At 48.0% G+C, this 12,323-nt stretch overlaps 1 protein-coding gene across 2 annotated transcripts in view; it reads right to left on the minus strand.

The window, feature by feature from the left end:
- Nucleotides 1–640: 640 nt before the first annotated feature.
- Nucleotides 641–12,323, minus strand: part of loxl3b (lysyl oxidase-like 3b) — a 108,897-nt gene continuing 97,214 nt past the window's right edge. For both annotated transcript variants that reach the window (XM_041197875.1, XM_041197866.1), the window contains exon 11: nt 641–947. In XM_041197875.1, the coding sequence (XP_041053809.1) occupies nt 874–947 (74 nt within the window). In that variant the 3' untranslated portion in view covers nt 641–873. The remainder of the gene's footprint in view (nt 948–12,323) is intronic.

Below are 12,323 nucleotides of genomic sequence, written 5' to 3' on the forward strand. Positions count from 1 at the left end.
GTGGGGTAGGGTGTGTGTGTGTGTGTGTGTCTGGGGTCGGGGGTGGGATAGGGTGTGTGTGTGTGTGTCTGGGGTCGGGGTGTGGGGTAGGGTGTGTGTGTGTGTGTGTGTCTGGGGTCGGGGGTGGGATAGGGTGTGTGTGTGTGTGTCTGGGGTCGGGGTGTGGGGTAGGGTGTGTGTGTGTGTGTGTGTGTGTGTCTGGGGTCGGGGGTGGGATAGGGTGTGTGTGTGTGTGTCTGGGGTCGGGGTGTGGGGTAGGGTGTGTGTGTGTGTGTGTGTGTGTCTGGGGTCGGGGGTGGGGTAGGGTGTGTGTGTATGTCTGGGGTCAGGGGGGGTATGGGGTGTGTGTGTGTGTCTGGGGTCGGGGGTGGGATAGGGTGTGTGTGTGTGTGTGTCTGGGGTCGGGGTGTGGGGTAGGGTGTGTGTGTGTGTGTGTGTGTCTGGGGTCGGGGGTGGGGTAGGGTGTGTGTGTATGTCTGGGGTCAGGGGGGGTATGGGGTGTGTGTGTGTGTCTGGGGTCGGGGGTGGGATAGGGTGTGTGTGTGTGTGTCTGGGGTCGGGGTGTGGGGTAGGGTGTGTGTGTGTGTGTCTGGGGTCGGGGGGGTAGGGGGTGTGTGTGTGTGTGTGTGTGTGTGTCTCGGGTCGGGGGGGGGTAGGGTGTGTGTGTGTGTGTCTGGGGTCGAGGGGGGTGTAGGTGGGGGTTGTCACAAACCCAGCGGGCAATGTTCAGGGGTCGGGTTCAGTGTTTGGAGGGGGTTGAAGAGAGTTTGTCCATTGGGAGAGAGCTGAGCCCTAGGTTCAGTCCAGGAGGACTCCTGCATGGAGATGGTTGTAAGGAGCCGATTCCTTGGCGAGATGCTGGTGGGACAGCGCTTAGGGAATCAGATTATTCAACTGTCCCGGATATTTCTCAAATTCTCTCTCTGCTTCTTCACTGAAAGCATCGCCTGGGGGGAGAAAGCAGAAAAGACGGAGGGTGGGTTAAGATAACCAGAGGCCGAGAGGAAGAAATCAATTTTTACACAAGTCATTATTTTCCGGAATGCTCCACCAGAAAGGGCACTGGAAGAAAATTAAATAGTAAATTTCATATAAAGGGAATTGCACAAATACTTAAAAATACATTACAAATACTTTCCAGACTGTGGTAAAGCAGCAGGGACTGTGGGGCTATAAAATTAGAAAAGACTGGAAATACTCAGCAGCCTCTGTGCAGAGAGAGGAACAGAGTTAACGTTTACATTCGGTGACCCTCCATTAGAATGGAGTCATCAACCTGAAGCATTTACTCTGTTTCCCACTCCACAGACACTGCCAGACCTGCAGAGTATTAACAGCGTTTTCCATTTCTATTTCAGATTTCCAGCATCCGTAGTATCCTATTTAAGTCTAAGGGCCTTACTGCGTAACTCTTTCAAAAGAGGTATGATGGGCTGAATGGCCTCTAATGCTGTACAATTCTACAGATAAGACCCTGTGCCTTAACAGACTGCTCAGTCTGATCCCAGACCTAGTCTCGGACGGCCAGCTCTGGAGAGTCCAGACAGAGGCACCAGGGTCATACATAGAGTCTGGGGAGGAGCAACAAGAGCGGGGAGGGGGGGGATGGGGGGGTGGTGAGGGGGTGGGGGGGTTAAACCTGGGTAATATTCTCTGCAGATGACAGGATTAAGGTGAGGGTAATTGAGAGGGATTGACTGCTCTCTCTAGTGAGGAAATCCAGGATGAGGGGAGGATCTTAGAAATTGAACTGAACCGGCTCACTGGGAATCCAGGAAAAGGGAATTCCAACATGGGAATGCTGTCCCAATCAGAAATCCAGGATCAATTTGGGTACTTAAAAGGAAGTGAGCTATGACACCATCTCTAATCTCTCTCTCACCATCACTCCATCTCTAATCTCACTCTCTATCAGTCCATCTCTAATTTCTTTCTCTCACTCCATCTCTAATCTCCATCTCTCTCACTTTACTCCATCTCTAAACTCTCAACATCACTCCATCTCTAATTTCACTCTCCATCACTCCATTTCTAATTTATTTTTCCCACCATCACTCCATCTCTATTCTCTCTCTCACTATCGCTCCATCTCTAATAGAAACATAGAAAATAGGAGGAGTAGGTCAATTTTTATTCATTCACAGGATGTGGGCTTCGCTGGCTGGGCCAGCATTTATTGCCCATCCCTAGTTGCCCTTGAGAAGGTGGTGGTGAGCTGCCTTCTTGAACCGCTGCAGTCCATGTGGTGTAGGTACACCCGCAGTGCTGTTAGGGAGGGAGTTCCAGGATTTTGACCCAGCGACAGTGAAGGAACGGCGATATATTTCCAAGTCATGGTGGTGAGTGACTTGGAGGGAAACTTCCAGGTGGTGGTGTTCCCATCTATCTGCTGCCCTTGTCCTTCTAGATGGTAGTGGTCATGGGTTTGGAAGGTGCTGTCTAAGGAGCCTTGGTGAATTCCTGCAGTGCATCTTGTAGATGGTACACACTGCTGCTACTGTGTGTCGGTGGTGGAGGGAGTGAATGTTTGTGGATGTGGTGCCAATCAAGCGGGGCTGCTTTGTCCTGGACGGTGTCAAGCTTCTTGAGTGTTGTGGGAGCTGCACTCATCCAGGCAAGTGGGAAGTATTCCATCACACTCCTGACTTGTGCCTTGTAGATGGTGCACAGGCTTTGGGGAGTCAGGAGGTGAGTTACTCGTCACACGATTCCTAGCCTCTGACCTGCTTTTGTAGCCACAGTATTTATATGGCTAGTCCAGTTCAGTTTCTGGTCAATGGTAATCCCCAGGATGTTGATAGTGGGGGATTCAGTGATGGTAATGCCATTGAATGTCAAGAGGCGATGGTTAGATTCTCTCTTATTGAATATGGTCATTTTCTGGCACTTGTGTGGCGTGAATGTTACTTGCCACTTGTCAGCCCAAGACTGAATGTTGTCCAGGTCGTGGACATGGACTGCTTCAGTATCTGAGGAGTTGCGAATGGTGCTGAACATTGTGCAATCATCAGTGAACATCCCCACTTTTGACCTTATGATGGAAGGAAGGTGATTGATGAAGCAGCTGAAGATGGTCGGACCTAGGACACTACCCTGAGGAACTCCTGCAGTGATGTCCTGGAGCTGAGATAACTGACCTCCAACAACCACAACCATCTTCCTTTGTGCTGGGTATGACTCCAATCAGCAGAGAGTTTTCCCCCTGATTCCTATTGACTCCAGTTTTGTTAGGGCTCCTTGATGCCACACTCGGTCAAATGCTGCCTTGATGTTAAGGGCAGTCACTCTCACCTCACCTCGGGAGTTCAGCTCTTTTGTCCATGTTTGAACCAAGGCTGTAATGAGGTCAGGAAATGAATGGCCCTGGCGGAACCCAAACTGGGCATCAGTGAGTAGATAAATTGCTAAGCAAGTGCCACTTGGTAGCACTGTTGATGACCCCTTCCATCGCTTTAATGGTGATGGAGAGTAGACTGGTGGGGTGGTAATTTCCTGAGTTGGATTTGTCCTGCTTTTTGTGTACAGGACGTACCTGGGCAATTTTCCACATAGCCGGGTAGATGTCAGTGTTGTAGCTGTACTGGAACAGCTTGGCTGGGGGTGCAGCAAGTTCTGGAGCACAAGTCTTCAGTACTATTGCTGGAATATTGTCAGGGCCCATAGTCTTTGCAGTATCCAGTGCCTTCAGCTGTTTCTTAATATCACGTGGAGTGAATCGAATTGGCTGAAGTTTGGCATCTGTAATGCTGGGGACCTCCGGAGGAGGCCGAGATGGATCTTCCACTCGGCACTTCTGGCTGAAGATTGTTGCAAATACTTCAGCCTTATCTTTCGCACTGATGGTCCTTCGAACCTGCTCTACCATTCAATATGATCATGGCTGATCCTCTAGCTCAATGCCGTACTCCCACTCTCTCCCCTTACCTCCTGACACCTTTAGAATCCAGAAATATTTCCCTCTTAAATATATTCAGTGACTTGGCTTCCACAGCCCTCTGTGGTAGAGAATTCCACAGGTTCACCACCCTCTGAGTAAAGAAGTTTCTCCTCATCCCAGCCCTAAATGGTCTACCCTGTATCCTGAGGCTGTAACCTCCTGTTCTAGAAACCCTGGCCAGAGGAAATATCATCCTTACATCCAGTCTGCCTGTCAGAATTTTTTATGTTTCAATGAGATCCCCTCTCATTCTTCTAAACTCCGGTGAATACACGCCTATTTGTCCCCATCTCTCCTCACACGATAATCCTGCCATCCCAGGTGTCAGACTGTGAACCTTTGCTGCACTCCCTCTATGGCAAGTATATCCTTTCTTAGGTAAGGAGACCAAAACTGCACACAATATTCCAGGTGTGGTCTCACCAAGGCCCTGTACAGCTGCAGTAAGACACCTTTGCTCCTGTACTCAAGTCCTCGCACAATGAAGGCCAACATATCATTTGCCTTCTTAACCGCTTACTGCACCTGCATGCTTGCTTTCAGTGATTGGTTTACAAGGGCACCTCAGGTCCCTTTGCACATCAACATTCCCCAATTGCCATTTAAATAATACTCTACCATTCTGTTTTTCCTACCAAAGTGGACAACTTCACACTTATCCACATTGTACTGCATCTGCAATGTATTTACCCACCCACTTAGCCTGTTTAAATTGCTTTGTAGCTTCTTAACACCCTCCTCACCACTCACATTCCCACCCAGTTTCATATTGTCAGTGAACTTGGAAATAGTATATTTGGTTCCCTCAGCCAAATCATTGATATATATTGTGAATAGCTGGGGCCCAAGTAATGGTCCATGCTGGTCCCCTTCTATTCACTGCCTGCCACTCTGTTTCCTGTCTGCTAACCAATTCTCAATCCATGCCAATATATTACTCCCAGTCCCATACGCTTTAATTTTACACACTAACTTCTCAAGTGGGACTTTATCAAAAGCTTTCTGAAAATCCAAATACACCACATCCACTGGTTCTCCCTTATCTATTCTCCTAGTTATGTCCTCAAAAAATTCCAGTAGGTTTGTCAAAATGATTTCCCTTTAATATCAATGGGATTAGACAAAGTCTCCTGTTATCACATCCTTTATAATAGACATTAGCATTTTCCCTACTGCTGAGGTTAGACTAACCGGTCTGTAATTCACTGTTTTCTCCCTCCCTTTTTTAAATAGTGGGGTTACATTTTTCACCCTCTGGGCACCATCTGCTGGGACTGTTCCAGAATCTACAGAGTTTTGGAAGATGACAACTAACACATCCACTATTTCCATGGCCAACTGCTTTAGTACCCTAAGATGTAGATTATCAGGCCCTGGGGATTTATCAGCTTTTAGTCCCATTAATTTGTCCAGCACTATTTTTTTAGTAATACTAATTTCCTTCAATTCCCTCTTCTCACTTGACCCTTGGCTCCCGGGTATTTCTGGGAAGTTATTTGTGTCTTCCCCTGTGAAGACAGAACTAAAGTAGTTGTTTAATTGCTCTGCCATTTCCTCGTTTCTCTTTTAGAAATTCTCCCATTTAGACATTTGTCTTCACTAATCCTTTTCTTTTACATAATTATAGAAGCTTTCACAGCCTGCTTATATGCTCCTTGCAAGTTTACTCCCATGCTCCAACTTTACCCTCTCAATAAATCTCTTGGTCCTCCTTTGCTAAATTCTAAACTGCTCCCAATCCTCAATCTCACTAAGATAAAGGCAAAATACTGCAGCTGCTGGAAATCTGAGACAAAAACAAAAAGTGCTGGAAAAACTCAGCAGGTCTGACAGTCTCTGTGGAGAGGAATACAGAGCTAACGTTTCGAGTCCGTAAGACTTTTGTTCAGAACTAAAAGTTGCTGTCAGAGCTGTGAGTTTCTCCAACAATTTTTGTTTTTGCTCCAGGCTTATTACTTTCTATCAACTCTGATATATCCCACACCCCTCACTGTAACACTCTGATATATCCCACACCCCTCACTGTAACACTCTGATATATCCCACACCCCTCACTGTAACACTCTGATATATCTCACACCCTTCACTGTAACACTCTGATATACCCCAAACCCCTCACTGTAACACTCTGATATACCCCACACCCCTCACTGTAACACTCTGATATATCCCACACCCCTCACTATAACACCCTGATATATCCCACACCCCTCACTGTAACACTCTGATATATCCCACACTCCTCACTGTAACACTCTGATATACCCCACACCCCTCACTGTAACAAACTGATATACCCCACACCCCTCACTGTAACACACTGATATACCCCACACCCCTCAATGTAACACCCTGATATATCTCACACCCCTCACTGTAACACTCTGATATACCCCACACCCCTCACTGTAACACTCTGATATACCCCACACCCCTCACTGTAACACTCTGATATACCCCACACCCCTCACTGTAACACTCTGATATATCCCACACCCCTCACTGTAACACCCTGATATATCCCACACCCCTCACTGTAACACCCTGATATATCCCACACCCCTCACTGTAACACCCTGATATATCCCACACCCCTCACTGTAACACTCTGATATATCCCACACTCCTCACTGTAACACTCTGATATACCCCACACCCCTCACAGTAACACTCTGATATAACCCACACCCCTCACTGTAACACACTGATATACCCCACACCCCTCACTGTAACACACTGATATACCCCACACCCCTCACTGTAACACACTGATATACCCCACACCCCTCACTGTAACACTCTGATATACCCCACACCCCTCAATGTAACACCCTGATATATCTCACACCCCTCACTGTAACACTCTGATATACCCCACACCCCTCACTGTAACACTCTGATATACCCCACACCCCTCACTGTAACACTCTGATATACCCCACACCCCTCACTGTAACACACTGATATACCCCACACCCCTCACTGTAACACACTGATATACCCCACACCCCTCACTGTAACACACTGATATACCCCACACCCCTCACTGTAACACTCTGATATACCCCACACCCCTCACTGTTATACCCCACACCCCTCACTGTAACACTCTGATATATCCCACACCCGTCACTGTAACACCCTGATATACCTCACACTCCTCACTGTAACACTCTCTGATATACCCCACACCCCTCACTGTAACACTCTGATATATCCCACACCCGTCACTGTAACACTCTGATATATCCCACACCCCTCACTGTAACACCCTGATATACCCCACACCCCTCACTGTAACACTCTGATATACCCCACACCCCTCACTGTAACACTCTCTGATATACCCCACACCCCTCACTGTAACACCCTGATATACCCCACACCCCTCACTGTAACACTCTGATATACCCCACACCCCTCAATGTAACACCCTGAAAGAACACACACCCCTCACTGTAACACTCTGATATACCCCACACCCCTCACTGTAACACTCTGATATACCCCACACCCCTCACTGTAACACTCTGATATACCCCACACCCCTCACTGTAACACTCTGATATATCCCACACCCCTCACTGTAACACCCTGATATATCCCACACCCCTCACTGTAACAAACCTGATATATCCCACACCCCTCACTGTAACACCCTGATATATCCCACACCCCTCACTGTAACACTCTGATATATCCCACACTCCTCACTGTAACACTCTGATATACCCCACACCCCTCACAGTAACACTCTGATATAACCCACACCCCTCACTGTAACACACTGATATACCCCACACCCCTCACTGTAACACACTGATATACCCCACACCCCTCACTGTAACACACTGATATACCCCACACCACTCACTGTAACACTCTGATATACCCCACACCCCTCAATGTAACACCCTGATATATCTCACACCCCTCACTGTAACACTCTGATATACCCCACACCCCTCACTGTAACACTCTGATATACCCCACACCCCTCACTGTAACACACTGATATACCCCACACCCCTCACTGTAACACACTGATATACCCCACACCCCTAACTGTAACACACTGATATACCCCACACCCCTCACTGTAACACTCTGATATACCCCACACCCCTCACTGTAACACACTGATATACCCCACACCCCTCACTGTAACACTCTGATATATCCCACACCCGTCACTGTAACACCCTGATATACCTCACACTCCTCACTGTAACACTCTCTGATATACCCCACACCCCTCACTGTAACACTCTGATATATCCCACACCCGTCACTGTAACACTCTGATATATCCCACACCCCTCACTGTAACACCCTGATATACCCCACACCCCTCACTGTAACACTCTGATATACCCCACACCCCTCACTGTAACACTCTCTGATATACCCCACACCCCTCACTGTAACACCCTGATATACCCCACACCCCTCACTGTAACACTCTGATATATCCCACACCCCTCACTGTAACACTCTGATATATCCCACACCCCTCACTGTAACACTCTGATATACCCCACACCCCTCACTGTAACACTGATATATCCACACCCTCACTGTAACACCCTGATATATCCCACACCCCTCACTGTAACACTCTGATATACCCCACACCCCTCACTGTAACACTCTGATATACCCCACACCCCTCACTGTAACACCCTGATATATCCCACACCCCTCACTGTAACACTCTGATATACCCCACACCCCTCACTGTAACACTCTGATATACCCCACACCCCTCACTGTAACACTCTGATATACCCCACACCCCTCACTGTAACACTCTGATATACCCCACACCCCTCACTGTAACACCCTGATATATCTCACAACCCTCACTGTAACACTCTGATATACCCCACACCCCTTACTGTAACACCCTGATATATCTCACAACCCTCACTGTAACACTCTGATATACCCCACACCCCACACTGTAACACCCTGATATATCCCACACACCTCACTGTAACACTGTGATATATCCCGCACCCCTCACTGTAACACCCTGATATATCCCACACCCCTCACTGTAACACCCTGATATATCCCACACCCCTCACTGTAACACTCTGATATACCCCACACCCCTCACTGTAACACTCTGATATACCCCACACCCCTCACTGTAACACCCTGATATATCTCACAACCCTCACTGTAACACTCTGATATACCCCACACCCCTCACTGTAACACCCTGATATATCTCACAACCCTCACTGTAACACTCTGATATATCCCACACCCCTCACTGTAACTCTGATATATCCCACACCCCTCACTGTAACTCTGATATATCCCACACCCCTCACTGTAACACTCTGATATACCCCACACTCCTCACTGTAACACTCTGATATACCCCACACTCCTCACTGTAACACTCTGATATATCCCCACACTCCTCACTGTAACACTCTGATATACCCCACACCCCTCACTGTAACACTCTGATATATCCCACACCCCTCACTGTAACACACTGATATATCCCACACCCCTCACTGTAACACACTGATATACCCCACACCACTCACTGTAACACTCTGATATATCCCACACCCCTCACTGTAACTCTGATATATCCCACACCCCTCACTGCAACACTCTGATATACCCCACACCCCTCACTGTAACACTCTGATATACCCCACACCCCTCACTGTAACACCCTGATATATCTCACAACCCTCACTGTAACACTCTGATATACCCCACACCCCTCACTGTAACACCCTGATATATCTCACAACCCTCACTGTAACACTCTGATATATCCCACACCCCTCACTGTAACTCTGATATATCCCACACCCCTCACTGTAACTCTGATATATCCCACACCCCTCACTGTAACACTCTGATATACCCCACACTCCTCACTGTAACACTCTGATATACCCCACACTCCTCACTGTAACACACTGATATATCCCCACACTCCTCACTGTAACACTCTGATATATCCCACACCCCTCACTGTAACTCTGATATATCCCACACCCCTCACTGTAACACTCTGATATACCCCACACTCCTCACTGTAACACTCTGATATACCCCACACCCCTCACTGTAACACTTTGATATATCCCACACCCCTCACTGTAACACACTGATATATCCCACACCCCTCACTGTAACACACTGATATACCCCACACCCCTCACTGTAACACTCTGATATATCCCACACCCCTCACTGTAACTCTGATATATCCCACACCCCTCACTGTAACACTCTGATATACCCCACACTCCTCACTGTAACACTCTGATATACCCCACACCCCTCACTGTAACATTTTGATATATCCCACACCCCTCACTGTAACACACTGATATATCCCACACCCCTCACTGTAACACACTGATATACCCCACACCCCTCACTGTAACACTCTGATATATCCCACACCACTCACTGTAACACCCTGATATACCCCACACCCCTCATTGTAACACTGTTATATCTCACAACCCTCACTGTAACACTGATATATCTCACACCCCTCACTGTAACACTCTGATATACCCCACACTCCTCACTGTAACACACTGATATTCCCCACACCCCTCACTGTAACACTCTGATATACCCCACACCCCTCACTGTAACACACTGATATATCCCACACCCCTCACTGTAACACACTGATATACCCCACACCCCTCACTGTAACACGCTGATATACCCCACACCCCACACTGTAACACTCTGATATACCCCACACCCCTCACTGTAACACACTGATATATCCCACACCTCTCACTGTAACACACTGATATACCCCACACCCCTCACTGTAACACACTGATATACCCCACACCCCTCACTGTAACACACTGATATTCCCCACACCCCTCACTGTAACGCTATGATATTCCCCACACCCCTCACTGTAACACACTGATATATCCCACACCCCTCATTGTAACACACTGATATACCCCACACCCCTCACTGTAACACAATGATATACCCCACACCCCTCATTGTAACACACTGATATACCCCACACCCCTCACGGTAACACAATGATATATCCCACACCCCTCACTGTAACACACTGATATACCCCACACCCCTCACTGTAACACACTGATATATCCCACACCCCTCACTGTAACACACTGATATACCCCACACCCCTCACTGTAACACAATGATATACCCCACACCCCTCACTGTAACACTCTGATATACCTCACACCCCTCACTGTAACACTCTGATATATCCCACACCCCTCACTGTAACACACTGATATACCCCACACCCCTCACTGTAACACTCTGATATATCCCACGCCCCTCACCGTAACACACTGATATACCCCACACCCCTCACTGTAACACTCTGATATATCTCACAACCCTCACTGTAACACACTGATATACCCCACACCCCTCACTGTAACACCCTGATATACCCCACACCCCTCACTGTAACACTCTGATATACCCCACACCCCTCACGGTAACACCCTGATATACCCCACACCCCTCACTGTAACACACTGATATACCCCACACCCCTCACGGTAACACCCTGATATACCCCACACCCCTCACTGTAACACTCTTATATACCTCACACCCCTCACTGTAACACTCTGATATATCCCACACCCCTCACTGTAACACACTGATATACCCCACACCCCTCACTGTAACACTCTGATATATCCCACACCCCTCACTGTAACACACTGATATACCCCACACCCCTCACTGTAACACTCTGATATGTCTCACAACCCTCACTGTAACACACTGATATACCCCACACCGCTCACTGTAACACCCTGATATACCCCACACCCCTCACTGTAACACTCTGATATACCCCACACCCCTCACTGTAACACACTGATATACCCCACACCCCTCACTGTAACACTCTGATATACCCCACACCCCTCACTGTAACACCCTGATATACCCCACACCCCTCACTGTAACACCCTGATATACCCCACACCCCTCACTGTAACACTCTCTGATATACTCCACACTCCTCACTGTAACACTCTGTAATATACCCCACACCCCTCACTGTAACACACTGATATACCCCACACACCTCACTGTAACACCCTGATATACCCCACACACCTCACTGTAACACCCTGATATACCCCACACCCCTCACTGTAACACTCTGATATACCCCAGACCCCTCACTGTAACACTTTGATATACCCCACACCCCTCACTGTAACACACTCATATATCCCACACCCCTCACTGTAACACTCTGATATATCTCACACCCCTCACTGTAACACCCTGATATATCCCACACCCCTCACTGTAACACTCTGATATATCTCACACCCCTCACTGTAACACCCTG

Source organism: Carcharodon carcharias, chromosome 1 (genome assembly GCF_017639515.1).
Source record: "Carcharodon carcharias isolate sCarCar2 chromosome 1, sCarCar2.pri, whole genome shotgun sequence".
NCBI lineage: Eukaryota > Metazoa > Chordata > Chondrichthyes > Lamniformes > Lamnidae > Carcharodon > Carcharodon carcharias.